The sequence below is a fragment of the Pezoporus occidentalis genome, unplaced genomic scaffold (genome assembly GCF_034315485.1).
Source record: "Pezoporus occidentalis ecotype Australia unplaced genomic scaffold, CSIRO_AGI_Poc_V1 ctg343, whole genome shotgun sequence".
Classification (NCBI taxonomy): domain Eukaryota; kingdom Metazoa; phylum Chordata; class Aves; order Psittaciformes; family Psittacidae; genus Pezoporus; species Pezoporus occidentalis.
The window spans coordinates 146,010-165,888 of record NW_026915408.1 but is presented as its reverse complement, the minus strand read 5'-3'; the positions used below and the strand labels follow the sequence as shown (position 1 = coordinate 165,888).

Here is a 19,879-nt window from a genome sequence, read left to right as displayed (position 1 = left end):
AAACTATAAAGATTATAAAATACCCAGTCTGCTATTCTGATTCATTCTGTCATTCAGCAGCAAAGGAAGAACCGAAAGCATTTGGAACTCATCTCTCCCTCATGTATTAACTTCCTTTCCTAAAGTAAATTTCATTATGTGTTCGCTATATTGCTGTTTGTAACTTCCCTGCCTGTTTTTATTCCTTGCTACAAATCTCTTTCATGTGCAAGCTTCATTAACATGCTTTACACCCTCTCCTAAAATAATTTGATTATTTTTAAATAAAACAGGCCTTTGTTATTGAAGGTCCCCTGTCAGTTTCCAAAATAATGGCTGGGAATCATCCAGCTGCAATTATGCTCTACCTACCTAAATTCTCTTTGTAGTTTTAATTAAAATACATTACCCAGCATGATTTCACCTCCTATTTTAAGTTCTTGTACAGCACTGGTTAAGGATAAAAAGTTATCTCTGTGAAGTAATCACCCCTTTTTGTGGGCTTAAATAGGTTGAATAAATACCTTTGTTTTACCCTAGCATGCAATGGCAGACTTCTTTAATCTCTAAAGCTTCCTTTAAAAATAAGATATGTTGTCTTACAGGTTTACATTGGGAAACTTGGAGTACTATATCACTGGGAAATGTTCCTACTACAGTTAAGAAATGTTAAGGGAATGCAAGTCGCAGATAGATGAATGCCCTTGGACAATGACAGAAGAATTAGAAGCATGGTGTGAACACGTCAGATTTTCCACAGTAGCTAAGCAGCTGATAAGTACCATAAGAAATCAGAATCAGAGGAGAGGCACAGAACATCTCCAGGATGATTAGGCATATTTATTAATAAATGACACTGACATACCAACTAAGTATATTTTTGGCAGACATTGAACACTGGAAATTTTCTTTTGAATAAAATTTGGATTTACTTTTTAAAGGTTCTCTTGAACCCCAAAAGTTTTTCAAGGAGACTCGAGCATCAAAGAGAGGTTTTAGCCTGCTTATTGGAGTTATTAGGACTGATTTTGCTATCTCATCTCTTTAGGTGTTCAGTGAAATCAGTATCCAGTCCTTTCAAGAAGTCTCAGAAAATAGACCTGATGCTTCCAGTTATTCAGGTAATTCCGAAAGTTAAGTTTAATCAGAAGAGAGCATCTAACCACAGAGAACCTGTACAGGCAAAACCAGAAACTATCCTCTGCTTTACAAGAGCCTGAGTAAGAGAACTGATATCTTCATCCCAGATTTCAGATGAGTGATACCTGAAAACCAGGCATGTTAGCAACCTGCACTCAAGGTCACCACCTTATTGCAGGACGCGGAGCAGGTATTTCATGCAGCTCCAAGTAATAATCCAGAAATTAAAGCCTTGTATTAATATTGTTCTCCCCCAAGTTCCTGTACAGGAATTGTTCTGCTGATACAGTGTTATTAAGGCATCCCCTGTAAGTCTGCGGAACCAAAAAAAGCACAACCTGGTGCACAACTCATCTGTGAACTCCAAAGTTCTGTTCATGTACTTTGAAAATCATTTAGTTATTTATGCCCCAAGATATTTCTGTATATTAGAAAGCTGAATCCCATTTAAACCCTTTTCCTGTAATTGTTTTACTCTTGTAACTACACAAACCACTGCAGAGTTTTCGCATGTGCGTTGCTCAGTTTATAACCACCAGAAAGTGAAGCTGGTTACATCCATTTGCACAAAACTGGAGTTCTGTTACGGATCGAAGACATCTGAAATGGAAATTGGAGGTTTTTTCATGTGCTAATATATTTAAATGAAATAGACAGCCACCCTCATGTCTAGGATCAATCATTTATTGAGCTTTCTTACATTTTGCAGTTTGTTACAGGAGAGGAAACACTTGCTGATGAAAGTGACATGGTTTGTAACCGTTTTCCAAGGTAATGGAAAAAGTTAAGCAGATTCCCTAGGATGCACATTGATGACTAATATTAAATCATTTTAGGCAAGTGTACTCCCTATTTTATCCTTGTATAAATTCATTTCAGTACTCCCCTTCTCCTACAGGAAGACTAAATTGTAGCATCTAATTTTCTTTATCCTGAAGTCTCAATATTGGCTCTCGTTACTTATCTAGCTGCAAACAAGTCAGGCAGACTAGTTACTGAAGCCAAAGCCACAGAAGTGGGTTCGGTGCCAAGGTTCTCTCCTGGCAACCTACTCAGTTTCCTACTGTCCCAAAAGGAAACAAAAGACTCCCAGTTTTCTGAAAACCAGATTCTCTGCATAACAGTGCATTGCATTGCCTCGAAATGGGCCACAGTGGATGTTCTTATAGGAAACAAATCAGGTAACTAACAAGATACAAAGAATTATAAATGAACTGGATAAAAATGTTCCTAATATTTTTTCCCCAGTGGTATATTAACTAGAATCCTACTTTCCTTCCACAAAAAATATATTTTTTATAAATACATTTTAATGCAGACACCTCTGATTCTATGCAAAAAAAGTCAATGTCACATTCAAACAGGTTTTCTCAGTGTAGCATTAAGACACAAGCAGACATCACAGCAGGCATTAACACAGTGATTCTAGGGAGGCAGTTAACTACAGCTTGTGAACAGATACAAAAACACACAATTTCACCTGCTTAGTCAGGCTATGATTTAGAAAACAACCAAGCTACAGCTTGAGGCCTAGAGTACCACACTCTCCACCTTTAGAAAATTATACGAGCTGTCAGTGAGATTTAATATCTGATTAATATTAAAACATTTGTATAAACTTAGTGCTTATGGGGGGGGGGGTATGGAAAAGAACTGCTAATGGGCATTACCAGATATCTCAAACTCAAGAGAAAAAGCATTACACATTCACCATGACCTTAAAGCTTGTGGTTCCATTTAGATGAAATTCTTTTCTTGCCCTTGTAATAAGCAATAATCTATAGTTTAATTTCTAGCCAGATCTAATTAAAATAGAGCTGTTAACCATATTTTTTCAAGTTATGAATAATGAACAGAACAGTTTTATAATACTAAGTACACAAGTTGGGTATCAGCCTTTTCTTACCTTAATTAGGCCACAAATCATCTTTGCATGAATAAGAGTTACCTTTAATTTTTGTCATGAAGATTGGAATTTAGTTTTTAGGGCTCAACATGTAGCACTATTTCTCAATAAACTCTAATAGACTGTTTGCTCAAAATGAAGGCATTTGGAACTTGGTAGCCTGCAGTATTTCACACACAGCCACGCTACTCTGCTCTAAAAGAAGACATAGAGACAGACTATGAGCATGGCAGCTAACCACAAGTGTATTACTGGTGCTTTTCTTTAAAACCCCTGAAGTTCACAGGAACCCAAAACTGAGAAAGCAGAAGAATGTGTTGAGTTATAATTTCCTTGTCTCAGAAAAATTATGTCACTGTTAGCACTCACAGAGACTTAGTTTCTTTTTCCAAGATTGACTCATAAAGTACACGTCTAATCCTGTCTTATGACAGGAAACAGCAAGTCATTATTAGCAGATAATCTTGGTTAGCTCTTAAGATGTTTTCTTTCACTTTCAGAAAGGCAGATCCTGAATTTCCTGACTGCTTTGTTAAAACAGAGCCGTGGTGCTAATTAAAATATTTTTTTAAATACAAAGAATTCTCTTTCCAGAGCCAATATATGGTGATTTTGGAGATGAACTTCCAAAGTAAACCCAGTAATGATTCATATTAAAATACAAAGCAATAACTAGTCCAGGAGATTAACAAATTCTCCTGTGAACAATCCTGTTAAAATTTGATTTTCAACCGGTTTATAATAAAGATCAGCTGCCAATTCAAGGGGGAAAAAAAAATTGTGGGTTTCATTCTGCAGCTGACCTGAGAGCTCTCAGCTCCGTTTCAGATGGAAGTTGCTGTTCAGTGCTGTACAAATCGTGGCCTTTAACATTAAATATTGCATATAGTTTCAATGCAAAACAAGGACAGAAGTGGCATTAAAACAGCAACTGCACTGCACAAGTCTTTGAAGAAACACTCTTCTTCTAGTGCTGTTTATGTACACAATACAATGGCTCTTGTCAACCCTACACATACTGCTGCATAAGCAAGGAGAAAGGAATGGCACCTTTCCCTGGGACAGTGATTCCCACGTTTGTAAACATGGGTGTAGGTGACCTTAAAAAGATGCTAACAAAGTGTTTCTGTGTGAAACAGAGAGAATAACAGTGGCAACTGTTGCAGTAGAATAAGTTAAAAAGCACCTTCATTACGTTCCCCACAGAAAGTTTTGTCATTTGCTGTGGTTTAAGAACCTGGACCTGTTATTTGCAGTGAACTGTAGGGACTTTTTAAAACAAAGTAAAATTCTTCAAACTGAAAAGCTAAAGCTAAAATAGGTAGAAATTTATTTGTTCCCGGTTTAGAGTATTCCTAGTAATAGAAGACAACAAACTCACTCAATAAAATATTTCCTATCTATCTGATTCACACTGAATTCTCTGTTGGCCTGAAATTATTACCTATGGAACCTGAATTATCAGAACAGCAGAATCCAGGAGAGCAGCAGCACGTAGTTAAACCTCTTAACCTCAAACCTACCACAAAATGCAGAGTGTCAAGAAGTCCATTCAGCAGCATACTGCGCTATTGGGAACACGGTAACTTACTCTAGGTTCATTTTTAAAGGGGCACATCTACCACTCAGGTTTCTGTTGATCACAGTAATACTTTCATGAAATTACTTTTGGTCTCGAAGTCCAAAGTCTTAAAAGGAGGTAGCATAAAAAAGAAGATGACTCTCTCAGATCAGCTGTACAGAGAGGATACTCAGTACAATAACCCAAGAATCTGCACCAAAGTACAACTGCTCTCACCACAAATATACCAAGATTTATATTTCTGTTTAAAACATCGATACATTTGAAAAAACAAACGTATGACTGGCAAGCCAGGGCAAGCACCATTGCTAGACAGCTTTGAAAATCTTATGCACAGAAATGATTCTGACAAACAGCAGGTGAGAGTTGAAAGATACCCCAAAAAAACTTGTACGGGGTGCTAGCTGTAAACACACGAGCTGCCTTGTCTTCAAATCGCTGTCTTTTCTCCTTCAAGAGTTGGAACAAGATTCATAAATACTTAAACTTGCAGAATGTCATTAAATACATAGATAGTTCGACAGCCCTGATGCAAAAAAAAACAGCAGGCTGGGGGAAAGACCTAGACTTTTGCAAGCTATTCTCACCTTTAGTAATTATTGTGCTATAAAACTTACTGATCAGGAGTTCAAAGCATCATACAAATAACAAGAAAATTCTTTTACTCTCAGGTAAGCTGTAGGCTAATGCATGATTTAACACACTAGAAATAAAAACTAGTGAAAAATACAAGTCTTGCTGTGCTAATTACAAGATACTAGTTGTGTAAAATTAGTGAACTTTATGTACTTTCTTAGCTATGATTCTTAAAAAAAAACCTGTGCTGTACCCTAAACTCACTGCTTTTCCTTTAGAAAACTGAATCTTCTCTCAGAAGTAAAGCCAAGCCAAATACAAATGGTAACACATTTAATAGTGACCACAAGCCCAGATAGAGCACGAAACCCTCCCTGCTCTTAGGCAGACAGCCACAGCTGGAACCATTTGCAGTTCCACTCAGCTGTGCCTAGAAAGATGTTTCATCACGACTGGAAATGATATTTTATAAAAATCATTACAATCACACCTATCTGAGGCTAACATAGAATGTTCCACTTCAACTCACAGAATTAGACATGGAGACATCAAGTATTTATAGAAATATCTACAAACTGCAACTGCCTTTTATTGGTTTAAAGTTATCAGTGAACTGAACTTTAGAGTAAGGGTTTCATGACAGCAGACTATCCCCCACAGCCTTCTCAGCTTTTGCTTTGCATACACTAATTTACTCCTTTGATACTGCTACTTCTTTGCATTTCTAAGAAGCACATGCTGAGAAACTTGGGAAAAAATGGTCTTGAACTTCTTAGGGTTTGAAAAGAGAGCTCTTGCTCAATTTTTGCTGTGCATAAAGTCCTACATTATAAGCTTACTGTTACACTAGACTTAATGTTAAGACAGTAAGTCTGACATTATTAGACTTACTGTTTCACCTGTATTAATACCCAATGCAAAACATTTTTAACAAAGGGAAAACACTCTCATAACATTCTTCAAATTCAGATACAAATGGAAAACTGGAAATTCCAGCACTCTCCAACTGCCCTAGACAAATGAAAGCATTGCTCTAACAAGCAGTGCTGAAGCCCTTATCTTAGTATTGAGCAGAGATGAAAGAAAATAGACGTGGAAAACACATAGCACAAATAGGCTGCATGTTAGCTATGTAAAAATGTTAAATAAAGCTAAAATCCTTCCAATTTTCCTGATTATTCTGCAATCAGTTTGCAAAAACTGAAATTAGTGGAAAATGCTTATGGAAGTTAAAAACCCTCAAGGCTATTTTTGCCTTCATCTGAAATGTAAAAGGACAGTACCTGGTTTAAAACAGCCCTATCACTGAACTATCAGTCTTCACTGGGAGTTTCAGTGTCTCCGCCATTAAACAGAATATTACTAGAAGGACCAAAACTAAAGGATGAAATACCAGTTTTTGAGAACTAATCTAAAGGTGAAACTTGCTTTTATAAGATGTTACACTTGACATTTTCAATGGGGTGTACAAGAGAAATCAACAGGACTCTGCATTTGCATCCATCCACTCAGGTGGTTTCTCAGATCACATTCTTTATGAAAGCAACCACGTCCTAACAGATATTTGAGGGCAAGAACACAAATCCAAAGAATTAGGGCAAAATCCCTCAGGTCCCACAAGGCCATTTGCAGAGCAGACACTGAAAGAACTTAGGGAAGTGGTATCCAACGACCATTTAGAACCGCTTAAAGTTCTGAAGAACTGGGTCTGCTTCAAAGCTCAAAAACGATGAGACTGGCAAATTTAGTCATGAAACTCCTACTGTGGCAAAGAGTCCTTGGGTTGTGGATCCTTGTCCAGCTGACGTTGTAGGCAACGGAACTGGAGGTGTTGCTATCCCTGACGGCTTCGATAGGAAGGGGAAGGCCAGCGTGGGTTGGCTGCCCGTCCTGTGCTCAAGGTCCTCCACTGTATGAATAATCTGCCTTGTTGTGCATCACAAGCTTGTTGTCTACAAAGTAGAAACTGTCCGACTGTGTCTCATATGGATGCAGGATCATCTCTCGAACTGCAGGGGGGCGGAATAAAAGGATATATATAAATTAATCATGTTCCACAGAAGCCTCACTAAGGGCAACATCCTGCACGGGGTTTCATTACATTTAATAGCACTGCTCAGATCACAGCAAACCCTCAAAACCAAACTAGGGACCTACCAAACCGTTCACTGACATTCATCTTTTAAATAACTCAAACACAGTCAAAGTATATTAAGGCGCCATACAAATTGTATGTGCTTTACCTAACCTCAAAACACTAACACTGGAGTCTGGACCGAGGATTTGCTTTTGCTTTTAAATGGCAACTCAAAAGAAACTGGTTCAGGTGTTACAACAAGTAAGCAGGAGGGCATTGCTGTTTTCTCCACAGGCTGCAATATTAGTGCTGACATAAGTGATTAGGGGTTGTGAAAGAGCATTAAGATCACACAGATTTAGTACCGCTGCTAAGAAGTAAAGAGGAAGAGAAAATAAAAGAGAGGAGAGAAAATAAAAGTTATGTTCCTACTAAAACCTCTCAAGCTGTCAATGCAGCACATCAAACATTAAACCAGAACATAATGTTTAAGCTATCCATTCATTGAATGTCTTTTTAATCCTCTTTTTCTTGGTTATTTTATAACACAATTATCTTTTTTACACCCTGACACTGAAGCCTCCCAGCAACTGTCTGGTGGGTGATGAGATACATGCTGCTAGAAGACAAAATCTGTATTAACACAGATGCAAAAGCACCTGGAAGTCTTCTTCCTACCCGCTTTCTACAGCCAGCTTTTAGGAAAGGGCTTGCTCAAAACACTGAGATTAGCATCACTGTGTGGTCACCCAATAATTAAAGAGCTTACTGAGATCCTCGGAGAGCTGTGGGAACTCATAGATGTGCTCACAAGTATTTTTACTGCTGGGGATGCAGAACCCAAATTCAAAATCAAAGCTCTTAAGCAACTGATCCCGGAAGTAGTGCCTCTCAATCATGCGGAAGTTATTAATGGGTTTGTCTCCTACTGTGAACTCCACCCTGAAAAAGAAGAAGATCGCAATGAGCTTTCTCACTTAAGCAAGATTTGCAACCATTGCTGAAAGGTAGAAGAGAGCTCTTCTAAAACAAACACCAGCCAAAAACATAAAGCAATGGTACTAACCAAACCATTATCTTTTCTTAAAGCTACACGGGCGCAACAGAGCATTACAAACCACAGGTTATACTATAGTCTGATTCTTTTCACTCAAAAGACATGCATGACAATTTTACAATTAAACTCATTTGCAGTGAAGGAAAGATCCCTCCAGCTACACCATAGGCACTTCACTACCACTGACTACAAGTTCCTTATCACTGTGTGGTTTTATACAACTTATTTGGGTGGGCACTAAAAAAAAAAGCCAAATCTCCATGGTGTGTTTCATTGATGGATGCAAGCAGCGCTACCAGCCACATCAAAGATCATTTGAGTACATAAAGCATTAAACATTACTTCACCATTTCACGTGCATCTATGGATTAAAGGCTGCAGAGTATCTTCCAAAGCTGGCAGAGCCTCTGACAAACTATAATGCACAGAAAAGCACTGGAATATCTGGTAGTCTGTCCACCTTATTTTGCACCTTTGAGCATGAATCTCTTCAACTCCATGCCTATTCCAGAGGTAAATAAACAAGCTAAAGGGATGGAGAAAGCAAAGCACCCAGCAAAGAGGCTTGGAAATCCTCCTAACAACACAAAGTCCCCATTAAATCAACTTCCTGACAGGATCAACAAGCCAGAGCCATTTTTTAATAGGATTTCAGTTGTTTCCTGTACTAGAAAATGCAGCCCAGGAGCAATTACTTACGTGGCTCCCACTTGCCGAAGTCTGAGAAAAGCTGGAGTAAACTGATAGCGAACGAACCGTCCAGCATTGGGATCAATGTCCTTCCTGTCATTGTGTTCACGTTCTGGAAAAGCACAAAGGCAAGTCTGAGAAACAGAAACCCAGTGAAAATGCCTGCAGTCACACGTTATTGAGTCATAAAAGCCAGGAAGCTCTTCTGAGGAAGCCTGATCCTCTTGAAGGCACCAACTGCTGGTTACTCCGAGACAGAGGATGGCCCTTTGGTTTGATGCACTTCTTCTGATCTAACGTGATTTATTGCTCCCACCTCTGATTCAGGACTGCAGTATGACACTGAACAAGGTGTTTCACCTTAGCATGTCTGGTTTGCTAGCTACAAGCTACAGAGAACTTCCAGAAACCTTCTTAGAAGAGTGCTTGATCAGGAAAAGAATGTTTGCCCTAGGGTTTTATTACCACTGGCAATAGGTAACACTTTGATGGTTATAACTAACACTGAAAAATTATGAAAAAGGGAAAAAAAAAAAAAGGGAAACTTTCCATTTGTCTAATTTGCACAGTTGATATTTTCCCTTTTGGAAATACCATTTTCCTGATCCTGAGGGAAAGATGTTAAACTATGTACAGGGAGACTCAAGCTGATGAACAAGCATGAAACGAACACGCGGTGACCTCCTCCTCCTCCTCTGTCTCTGTTTACAACACCCATCTGTCCCTTCTCATCACAGATGGCAGTCATGACTACAGCAGCAATGAGTTCTGTTCACTGTGTTGGTACAAAAGGACACCTGAATGATACTTCTGGTGCAGGCTGAGCCTCTAACCCTCTTGCAGCTGAGAGCACCTCCTGTTTTGGGGAAATGTATGGAGAAAAATGAGTAGGAAAAGGCAAAAGGGAGCAGACACTAGCGTTGGTTTGGCCATGAAAATATGTGTGTGCACTCACCTGAAGCTGCTGGTTTGGTGATTTCAAACAAGACTGTGCCAGATTCCATGTCCCGGATTTTGAACCTGGTGAAGTCTATCTTGTAAACATTTTCCTCTGGAGTGCACAAATAATCTGCAGAGGAAAGGAAATACAAATGAAGGTTGCCCACAGCTACCAAGGTATTTCTGGCTATTCTTTAAAGGTCACAGCCAGCAGTGAGAGCAGCCCAAAGGCATCTCCACTGCTACTGTTTGTAATGCAAAAGTGATGCCTATGAAGACAGTCTCAGGTCTGAATGCTCACACCACCCTGCTTGGACAGGACAGGGAGGTCATCGCCTTTTCCCAACCCTATGCCAGCATCTTCTGCATCCGTTTCTCCTCGGGGCATCGAGAATAGTCAGCACCTCCATCAAATCCTACCCTTTTTCTGTGTAAGAGGCTTTGCCTGGTTTAAAAACTGCCCTCTGGCAGAACACAACTGCTAAGCAGCTTTGTGACCACTAAGCTGCACTTAACTGGAACTGGAGTGTCCTCCCTTGTGCCACCTTCCCTATCTCCAGCCCTCTGCAGACAAAGGATGGCCTCTTCTCTCCACTGATGCTTGTCCCAGGCAAGGATTCTACTTCTTCAGCACTGAAAATGGTGTCGAAGCTTTTCTCTGTAGTAGGAAAACAGTCTGGGAACGAAGCCCTTCCCTGCTTCCACCAGAGCTGGTATCTCTGGGACAAAGACACTGTTTGTGGCTTCAGCCTTGCTGTGCCCTGAGACGGCTTCCTGATCAGGGTACCAGCCTCCTTTCTGGGTAAAGAGCAGTGGTACTTCATTTTCACTGCACATACAAGCACAGAAAGCAGCTCCAGTAACTTCCTTTATCCTAAATAAATGCATTTAAATAAAGGCATGGATACAAGCAAGGTTAACTTTTGACCAACTGTGCGTCTGCAGATTGCAGGAGACTTGGAGGTTCTAAGGTGAAAGTAATGCTTCAACATTCTAATTCTAAACCCTTTCTCGGCTACTAATTCCTGCTGCTAGTCTGAGTTAATCACTTATTCCTGTCTGCTTTCCTGTGCCTAAAATTCAAATACACCCATCCACTTAAGGCTTATTCATTGACGATCTGAAAACAAAGTGTGATCTGTTACTCAGAGATCACACCTAACCCATCACAACCCTTACTTGGGTATAACAAATCTTACATCATGGTTGGGGGTTACTGCTCAAGGGCAGTGGTTAGCACATCCCATAGATAAGGAGTTAATAAAAGATTGCTGTGGTGTAGTAAGAGAAGATCCTAAAGGCCACACATTGCAAGTACCAGACAGCGAGGCCCTCATGCTGGGATGTGTAATTACAGCAATCAGGTCCCTCTGTAGGGAGAGACAAAGACAGCTGTAGTCAGCACTGGGGAAGATTGCTCCTAGCATGAACTGCACATCCAGCACCTCTGCTTTCCTAGAAGCATTTTATTCTTTGCAGATCTCCTCAACTCGGAGAACACTCCAAGCGCTCACCAGTACAAGGGACAGAGGTGTTAAATATACTCTCTGGACACTTTTATTGCTCTCCATCACCACCACCATCGGGTGAGCACTCAAAGGTTTCGCCTTTAAGGGAGAGGACTGTGTTCAAAGTATCTCTGGCATTTGGCAGGGAGGTTTCCCTTTCCTGTCAACACAGCACAAAGGAAAACTAACACAAGTACCCAAGCTGTCAGGGAGAGCAAGATAAAAGCTCAACCTTCTCACTACCACAAGAAAGCACTAATGTCAGACAGAATCGCCTAAAAACAGCACAAAAATCCTCTTTTTAACAGTAGAGGAGGAGAGGGAACAGAAATCTATGTCAACCCATTGCCTTAAGCCCTGAGGTTCAGCAATCCTTAGGTAGATGTCCTGTAACTACACAATGACTTCAGGTTCTAAACTCATCACCCAGCCCAAATCCTTCACCCATCCCACAGCTTCCCCTGCTCCAAACAGCAAAGCACAAACTGGCAGAAGCAGGAGCAGCTTCCCATGGCTTCAGCTTGGCTTCCCTTGGCCCACGACCACACTCAGACCAGTGAGGGGCTGAACTAGAGCCTGGTTCAGTCGCCCGGGAGCCCGGGACACCTTCCCTCGAGCACGCAGGCAAGTCTGAGGCTGCGTTTGTCTGCAAGTTAATTATTAAGTGGTTTTACTCCTGCAGAATTCCTGCCCATCCAGCACCATGGCAACAGCTTTATCCCCCTGCTTGGCAGCAGCGTTGCTGCAGTAACAGTGTCCATGACTCATCTGGAGGAGAGGAGAGCCAAGCAGAGCCACCAAAGAGGAGTCAACCCTGGACACAAGCCCCACCAGGCTCCTGCTCATCGATGTTTTCACCCCAACTCTTTCTGTGCACTGAAAATATTTTAAACCTTAATATTTTAAACCTATTTGGAGTTTTAAGTCAACATGCCAGTGTCTAACTGGATGACATCTGGGAAGATCAGCTGCCAAAATACTGCAATCAAGTGGTTTGCCTCCTCTGGCAGTGCCCAGTCTCCTAGCAGGAAAAACAAAGAGATGTGTATATATATATATATTCCTTTCTGTCTGTATTGCATTTGCTTGCTGCAATTCCTGTTCAAAAATCAAAGTAGCCACATGCTGGGTTTTCTTCCCCCCAGTGCATTACAGAATCCCACAGCTACACTGGAAGGTGTGACTGGGAACAGGCTGCTTGCAATTGGTGGGTACTTCTGCTTTGCTGAGCACTGTCAAATTTGCTAATCTCATCCCAAACAGACTTATTTTTAAACTCCTGTAGGGCCCAGTTGCCCACACTTCCATGACGCATTTAAATGCATCATGTGCTTTCATTATCCTAATTCACCGTCACCACACTTTGGGATGTGGAGACAGCATCCATGCCTATTTTAGTTAGACAGCTCAAACCTCCACTGAGTGAAGGGGATCACGGCAAGGAAAGTAGGCTTGGTCTCTGAACGTTTCCTTGTTTCTTCCATTTCTCCTCCTGAAGCAGATTTCCCCATGAAGAACCAAATAATGACAGTATCTCCCTGAACAAGCCTTCAGTGCTCTCCTCATTCAGGCGTGATAGAGAGCACAGTGTGAACAATGAACGAAGGGATGGACATATCAGCCCGGTCTCAGGAAACCCAAGAGATTGGCTTTTGTCCTGAAGTACTCACACTGACTAGTGCAAAAACAGGTCACAAGAGAGGAGCTTTTCCTACTCCTTCCTAAAGCCAGGTGAATTCCCACATCCCCAAACTTCCTGGAAAACGTTTCCCAACTGAGTTGAACTTGTTTCCACAGTAAACTCCTGCAACTGGCCCAACCCTGGTATTAGCAGCTACTTCTCACATCACACATTCCTGCTGGTGCCTCTGCAGCTTCATTCCCATAATCCCCGTATCACGCCCCAAGATCTGCACCTACATTCCCTATCTGAAGACCTATCATGGTTTTGAAGAGTTTGGAAGCATAACTAGCATCGCCGTGGTGGTCTCAGGAAGCAGCAGAGGCGATTGTGAAAATTCCTTCACGAATTCTCCTATTCCCTTTGTACGAAAAAGTGATTCCAAAACAACCCCCAGACAGCAATCCATAGCAAGGCTTTCATTCAGAGATCTCTAGCTTTGCTATCAGAAACAATGGATGCTCATTCCCTGTTTACAATCCCAGAGAAGAGCGGGTTCTCCTCCAGGAACCCTTCCTCCCCTCCCCAAACCAGCCAAGATTGCAACAGAAACCGGCCAAACAGCCTTAGACAATGAGAGCATGCCCAGCCTATTCTCTTGCAAACAATGGTACACTGTGAACCCTGGTGTGTATTTCCAGCCAGTGTATTTTAGCAAGATGGTGTTACCAAAGAGCACAAAAGGTGAGGGATAATACGGTGCTAGATAACACAAGATGACAGCTAAGGAAGGCACTTTCTCCTCTTACCCTCTACCTGTTATTTCAGTTATCCACTGGATGAGATTAAGTGTTTGATCCTCATCAGAGAAAGCTAAAAGTCCATCCTCTATTTTCAGATTTCCATCACAACCACCCCACCAGACACATTTTATCACGAGGAGTTCATGGGCAATAGGGTCAACACTTTCCTGTCAAGATCCCTTCTCCTTCTCTGCCACCAGGACAAAGCACGTGTCCCCCCTCACAGACACTACAGATACTTCTGCAGTGCTCATCAGAGTGCGTAAACTCAGATTGGGTTCCTATTTTAAGGCTTTAATAGCCCACAGATACAAAAAGAGTGTACCTAGGGTAAGAACCTAATTTTTCCTAACCTAATCCGGTTAGGAAAAATGGGTGCAAGTCATAAGGATGCTGTAGAAGAAACTAATGCAACAGCAGTGATTTGCAATAGGCATTTCTCTCCACCACAAGCAATAACAAGAATGTGGGGAATGAGAAGGCTCCTGCAGCTATGCAGGCCTCTTTCTTAACACGCATTAGCCAACAAGGTCAGGAGCTATTTTGAAGACAACTCCCAAGACGTAAGCCAGGTATAGAGCAAAGACAAGTGCAGCTGAATCGCCAGGAGCTGGAGATTAGCAGATTATCAGATTGAAGAGTCTCAGAAGGAAGTGAGCAAAAATAGCAGGAACCCCATGAAGATGCAGAGCGGTGACGCAGGACAGAGTGCAAGACCCCGAGGGGAAGGCAGGGCACGTTTCAAGCAGTGCTGGTATGTCTGCTTAGACAACCAGGGTTCAATCACAGAAATATCCAAACCATTTCCCCTGCCCTCTGTCTCAGCAGTTCAAGGCCCATAAAGGCAGAAGAACAAGCTAAGCCAGTCAGGATCCACTCCAGTCCTAAAGCCATTGGGTTTGCATAAGCGAAGACTGGGGGTAAGCAGGGAGGGAGGTACCTACAGCCCTCCTGCTTATCTCAGTAATGAGCCTGCTTTGAAAATCTCACGCTAGGAGGATCCCATGGGTTATTTTCCCTACAGCACCACATTCACTGACCAACACTGGGGATGGAGCAGAGGGATGCAGCCCAGAGGCTCTGAGCTGGGGCATTTACCAAGGTCCCTATAGCCCATAAAATGCATCCAGCTGGCAGCACTCCATGCACCGAGTCCTGCTGCACAGCTCAACAGCTCTGCTTTTTGTGGCAGCCTGCTCTTTTTTTTTTCCCATCTTTTTTTAGCTAAAGCTTTCCAGATTTCACCCTCTCACCATTCATTTGATCACAGCCCTCCAGGCCTTGCTGAGGAAGGATGGAGCTGCTCTTCTCCCATTCCCAAGGCAACCAAACACCCTTTCCTGCCCCCTTGTTCATGCTGATTGCACTCAAAGTCTGAAACCATGTGCACATTAACAAAATCAGCTCCCCTTGCTCTTACAGAAGGCAATCAGGCCCCAGGCTGATTCCCCTGGTGTATGCCACAGCTTCTCTCTATAAGAGTCATGGAATGGTTTGGGTTGGAAGGGACCTTAAAGCTCATCCAGTCCCAACCCTTTGCCACAGGGAGGGACATCTTCCATTAGACCAGGTTGCTCCAAGCCCCATCCAACCTAGACTTTAACAGAAAACTTCCACTTGAACTCTTATCTTTGCTTTTTCCACCAGGAATGGCTCAAACCCACAGCACTGGCAAAAGGAGGAACCCACTGCGCTACACACACACACCATGTGTGCAGCCCCTGGAGGTCTTCACAGCCCGTATTGTGCTGTGAGACTACTAAAGAAACAGCTCTTCATCTACACAACACTTCGAGCTGCGCGTTATCACAAAGCCTTGAAAGGGTTCCCAACATATGTGGTGTTGCTGGGGAAAGGAGTCGTGGGGAGAGCAGCTTGACACAGCTCTGGGGTATCGCTCCGTGACCAGAAATCAACACAGCAACATGCTTTAACTCACCACAGCCCCAGACAACTCAGAACAGTGATTCAGACCCTCCTCACAAACACCCCCAGCTAATCACAGCTCCTGATACAATAAATATCCCTAATTAATTGGGGGAAAAAAGTGATGGTCCAGGAGGGGCCTCCTGCACATCCTCTTGTTAATGCTACTGGTAGGGAAGTCACCCATTAAGGCTCTACCCTGACTGGCCTTTAGCTAAAGCTGCTAAGAGAAGACTCAGAGAAATCCTAAATGACAGCTCAGGGAAGAGATTAGTTTCAGAAATAATTAAGTGCCTCTTCCTTATTTTTAGGTTTTGTTTTGTAATTGTTTCCAGGTATGTAATCAATTTATTTAACCCTTTGCTTTGCTAAAATAAGCTTTAGAATGAAGCTTAAAATGTAAGCCCTCACGTAGTATTACAGATGAAGTGTCCAGGTCCCTGAAGCTGTGATTTGCAGAGGCTTTCATAGATTCATAGAAGGGTTTGCATGGGACCTTAAAGTTCATCCAGTTCCAGCCTCTGCCATGGGCAGCAACACCTTCCACTAGAGCAGCTTGCTCCAAGCCCATCCAGCCTGGCTTTAAGCTCATCTCAGGAGGCTCCAGGAGGCAGCACATGGCATTCACAGGCATCGACAACCCAGTCACTGCAGGCAGACTCCTCCAATCCTCTGGCTGCTTCAGTAATTAACTGCAATTTGAACTGAGCTCTGCCCCTCTCCTTTATGATCTTAAATTAATCACATCCTAAGGTTTTTCCTCCTTTTGTAACCGCAGTTGTGTGAGCAAGCCACAAATCCTGCTAATTGCCAAGAAAAGGGCTCATTCGCCTCACACCTCATCCAGCTGGAGCAGGGCCAGGGCCAGCCCAGCCAAAAGGCACAGATATTCCAAGGTAGCATCCCAGATCCATGAGGCTGGACCCCGGAAACGTTACAACCCTGGAGCTGCTGGGGAACTGAGCATTGGAAGGATGCAGCATATGCAGGGTAGTTTGCACAGCTCCCCCTTTAAGCTTATTAGAACATTAAGAGCAGAACCCAGCTGGCTCTTGTGGCTGGTCACAGACCGGGTTCCTTCATGTTAGCACTAAACATGCTTACACCACAGAGCCACATCCTGCATCTCCACTCTCCCAGCCTCATTATTTGGTCATTTATCACCTATTATTTACCTGTTGGAAGGGGAAAGCCCAGCTGTGCTTCTTGGCGCAACAGCAAGGGCTTTCCCTAGCCCCAACATGCCAGAGCAGGGCTGATGTGCTGCCTGGTCAGCAGGCAGTGATGATAAGCAGCTTGGCTCCACAGAGACCCAGCTCTTCTAGGGCTGAAGGGGGAGCAGATTCACCCCCTATATCAGGAAGTATTGAGGAGCTCCACAGCAGGCAGAGCAAGGATAACACAGCAAACCCTGGCTCCAAAAGAGCATCTGCACCATCAGCACACCCCAGGCACATGCAGGGCTGCAAGGGCCAGCTTAGGTGTGAGCACGGAGCCAGGCAGCCATGCTATGAAGTCCTTTCTGGACCTGGACCTATATGGAGTTATCACACTCCATACAGTAGCCAGGATCCTGCCTCTCCCTACTCAAGCTGGAAGGCCATTCAGAAACACACAGGATACTCATGCTGTAAGCATCCCTGCAGTCCAAGCCCTGCTCTAGCATGGTTTATCCTGGGCTTCGTTTGCTGGAGCAACGTTAAACTACAGCCAGACCCTGGGCAGCACATGGCTTAACATGTCCCTCAACACGTTACCACCCCATGAGTTTGGACAGAGATGAATTATACTCCATCTGGAACAGCAAAGGATGTCCAGGACACCGGGACATTTCTGCTGCAACCCCACCACCAACTCCCCTCTTCAACTCCAAGCTGGAGCACCACAACTTTGGGCACCAAACCCAGGGTTGCTGAAATAGGACACTGAGTCTGCTCCAACTCAGCATCTCCATGGGAGAGGCTGGGGCTGGGGGAGCCATGAATGTCTCTCCTACAGTCTGTTCCTTCCTCCTCCCTGCAGCATCCTCCGCTCGGAGCAGTAGACTGGAACAGTTTCACATTGGTATTTTTGGCAATCTGTTTTAGGAGCTCACTGGTGTGTGGAGAGGAGAAAAGAACATCAAATGCCCCAAATAACCATCATGTGTTAAGGGACAGAAGAACGTTCTTGTTACCTTTTCCTCCCTGTACTAAACCCACCAGGTGGAAAATTGAGCTTGAGAAGAGGTGCTGCAGAACATTCCCAAGTGATCAGATACAATATGCTCAACGTGGATGTATTGTATATCCATATCCCCAAATGCATACTGAGGAGTTCAGCGCAGACAGCATTTGCTGGCTCCTGTGTACCATCCCAGCATTTCCCATAGGAAGGCATTACCCACTGGTCAGCACAGTGCCTGGCTCTTGCTGGACACGACCCATTGCACTCCCTGTACCAAGTCCTACAGCAGAAGAGGAGCAAAATACCCTCATGCATTTCACATCTTCCCTGTGCCCCATGGTTGGAAGAGGCAAGCAATCACCAGCCTTGCTCCCAGCTGGGCTCTGAAGCCAAGGTGTCCATCTCAGCCCTGCCTGCACATTGGGAATGAGCTTACCAAGAGCCATGCACCATTCACACCGATGCCATGCTAGGGTATGGGGTGGCCACATGCCTGCAGCCCCTGTACACGGCACTACCATGAAGCAAGCACGCAGAGTGCTCGGTGCTTGGCTTCACCATCTAACCGCTCCTCTGAGCACACTCCAGTGCCTGCTGCTGCACGGCTCCCCCTGCCACGGAGGGCCTGGGCACTGCTGCAGCCCATCAGAGCATCCCTGCACCAGCAGAGGAGCCTCCACAACCCCTTTTCCTGAGCCCCTGCAGGGCTTTCCTCCCTCCCTGCTCACACACACAGGCCCCCAGCGCTGCCTGCACGCACGGATACCCGCAGCCGCATCCTTCGCCCTGGCCTGCGACACGAATCCTGCTCCAGCGCCACGCCACAGAGCGCTCCAAGGCAAAGAGCAGGACACCCAGACCAGCTCCATCCTCCCCGCCCCAAGTCTTCTCCCCCTGCACAACCTGCTGCCAGCACAGAGACAACCCAAAAGGGCCCTGGACATGCAAAAATGCCTTTTTGGGGGGCAGTGGGGCAGGAGACCCCTGGGCATTGCTGGGACATGCCTTATCCCAGCTCGCTGTGCCGCCTGGTCCTGTCTGATCATTCTGCCAAGCACAACAAACACCCCCCACACACACACCCCCCCCCCAACCACCACGCTCCCGAGGATGCTCTCAAGACCAGTGATGCTATGCTGGGAAAAGGGAAACTGGGGCTGCAGAGAAGCCCCCCCTCGATGGTACCCCCCAGCCCCACTGATGTGGGGGTCATCATGGGCACAGACAAGAGAAGAGGGGTGATGAGGAGAGCACCCAGCAGCATCTCACCATCTTTGACCCCTGCATGAGGGGGCTTCTACAGCTTGTGCATCCCTAGGAGGAAGATCGGGGACGGCAGCATCCCCAGCCCCGAGCCCTCCAGGTCCGGCATCCCATGGTCCCTAGCGGTACCCAGACCCTACGGGTACCCCATACCCCCGGTACCCACCGCTGGTGACCCGCTGCAGCCCCAGCACGTCGTCCGGCCCGATGAGCGCTTTACGGCCCAGCTCCTCCTCGGTGCGCGCCGCCGCCGCCCCGGCCCCGCCGCTCTTCTTCACCTTCATGGCCCCGCCGCCACTGCCGGTGTGAGCGGCCCCGGCCCCTCTGCGCGCCGCCGCCGGCCCCGCCGCACCGGGAGGGGCATCGCCGCTCCGCCCCCCGCCCGGCCCAGCCCCTCCGCGGGAGGAGAAGGCGCTTCCCCCGGCCCCGGGGGGCACAGACCTCGGTATCCCCTTGTCCTGTCCCTACATCCTTTGTCCCAAGCCCCTCTCCAGGTTTCCTGCAGCCCCTTCAGGCACTGGAGCTGCTCTCAGGTCTCCCCTTCAGGAGCCTTCTCTTCTCCAGGCTGACCCAGCCCAGCTCTCTCAGCCTGGCTCCAGAGCAGAGCTGCTCCAGCCCTCACAGCATCTCCATGGCCTCGCTTCAG

The 19,879-nt window shown here is 44.7% G+C and overlaps 1 protein-coding gene and 1 long non-coding RNA gene across 2 annotated transcripts; one reads left to right on the top strand and one right to left on the bottom strand.

Moving 5' to 3' along the window:
* Positions 1–1,025: 1,025 nt before the first annotated feature.
* On the top strand, positions 1,026–12,508 carry LOC134169395 (uncharacterized). Its single transcript, XR_009966870.1, has 2 exons — positions 1,026–1,100; positions 12,137–12,508. It is a non-coding gene; the product is annotated as an uncharacterized LOC134169395 (long non-coding RNA).
* UNC119 (unc-119 lipid binding chaperone) lies at positions 6,664–19,588 on the bottom strand. Its single transcript, XM_062629886.1, has 5 exons — positions 19,400–19,588; positions 9,963–10,076; positions 9,017–9,119; positions 8,030–8,202; positions 6,664–7,192 (listed from the first exon to the last, which is right to left on the bottom strand). Exons 1-5 carry the CDS (start codon positions 19,515–19,517, stop codon positions 7,080–7,082), a joined length of 621 nt encoding a protein of 206 aa, XP_062485870.1. The 5' UTR covers positions 19,518–19,588; the 3' UTR covers positions 6,664–7,079.
* Positions 19,589–19,879: the final 291 nt, after the last annotated feature.

What these genes read in the sequence shown, in the direction of transcription:
- UNC119 (XM_062629886.1), bottom strand. Translation starts at nt 19,517, where the DNA reads ATGAAGGTGAAGAAGAGCGGCGGGGCCGGGGCGGCGGCGGCGCGCACC. An exon ending in CTTCGGCAAGTGGGAGCCAC is followed by an intron (nt 8,203 to 9,016) that starts GTAAGTAATTGC and finishes CTTCTTTTTCAG; the next exon opens with GGTGGAGTTCACAGTAGGAG. An exon ending in ACAGCTCTCCGAGGATCTCA is followed by an intron (nt 7,193 to 8,029) that starts GTAAGCTCTTTA and finishes GCCCCCCTGCAG; the next exon opens with TTCGAGAGATGATCCTGCAT.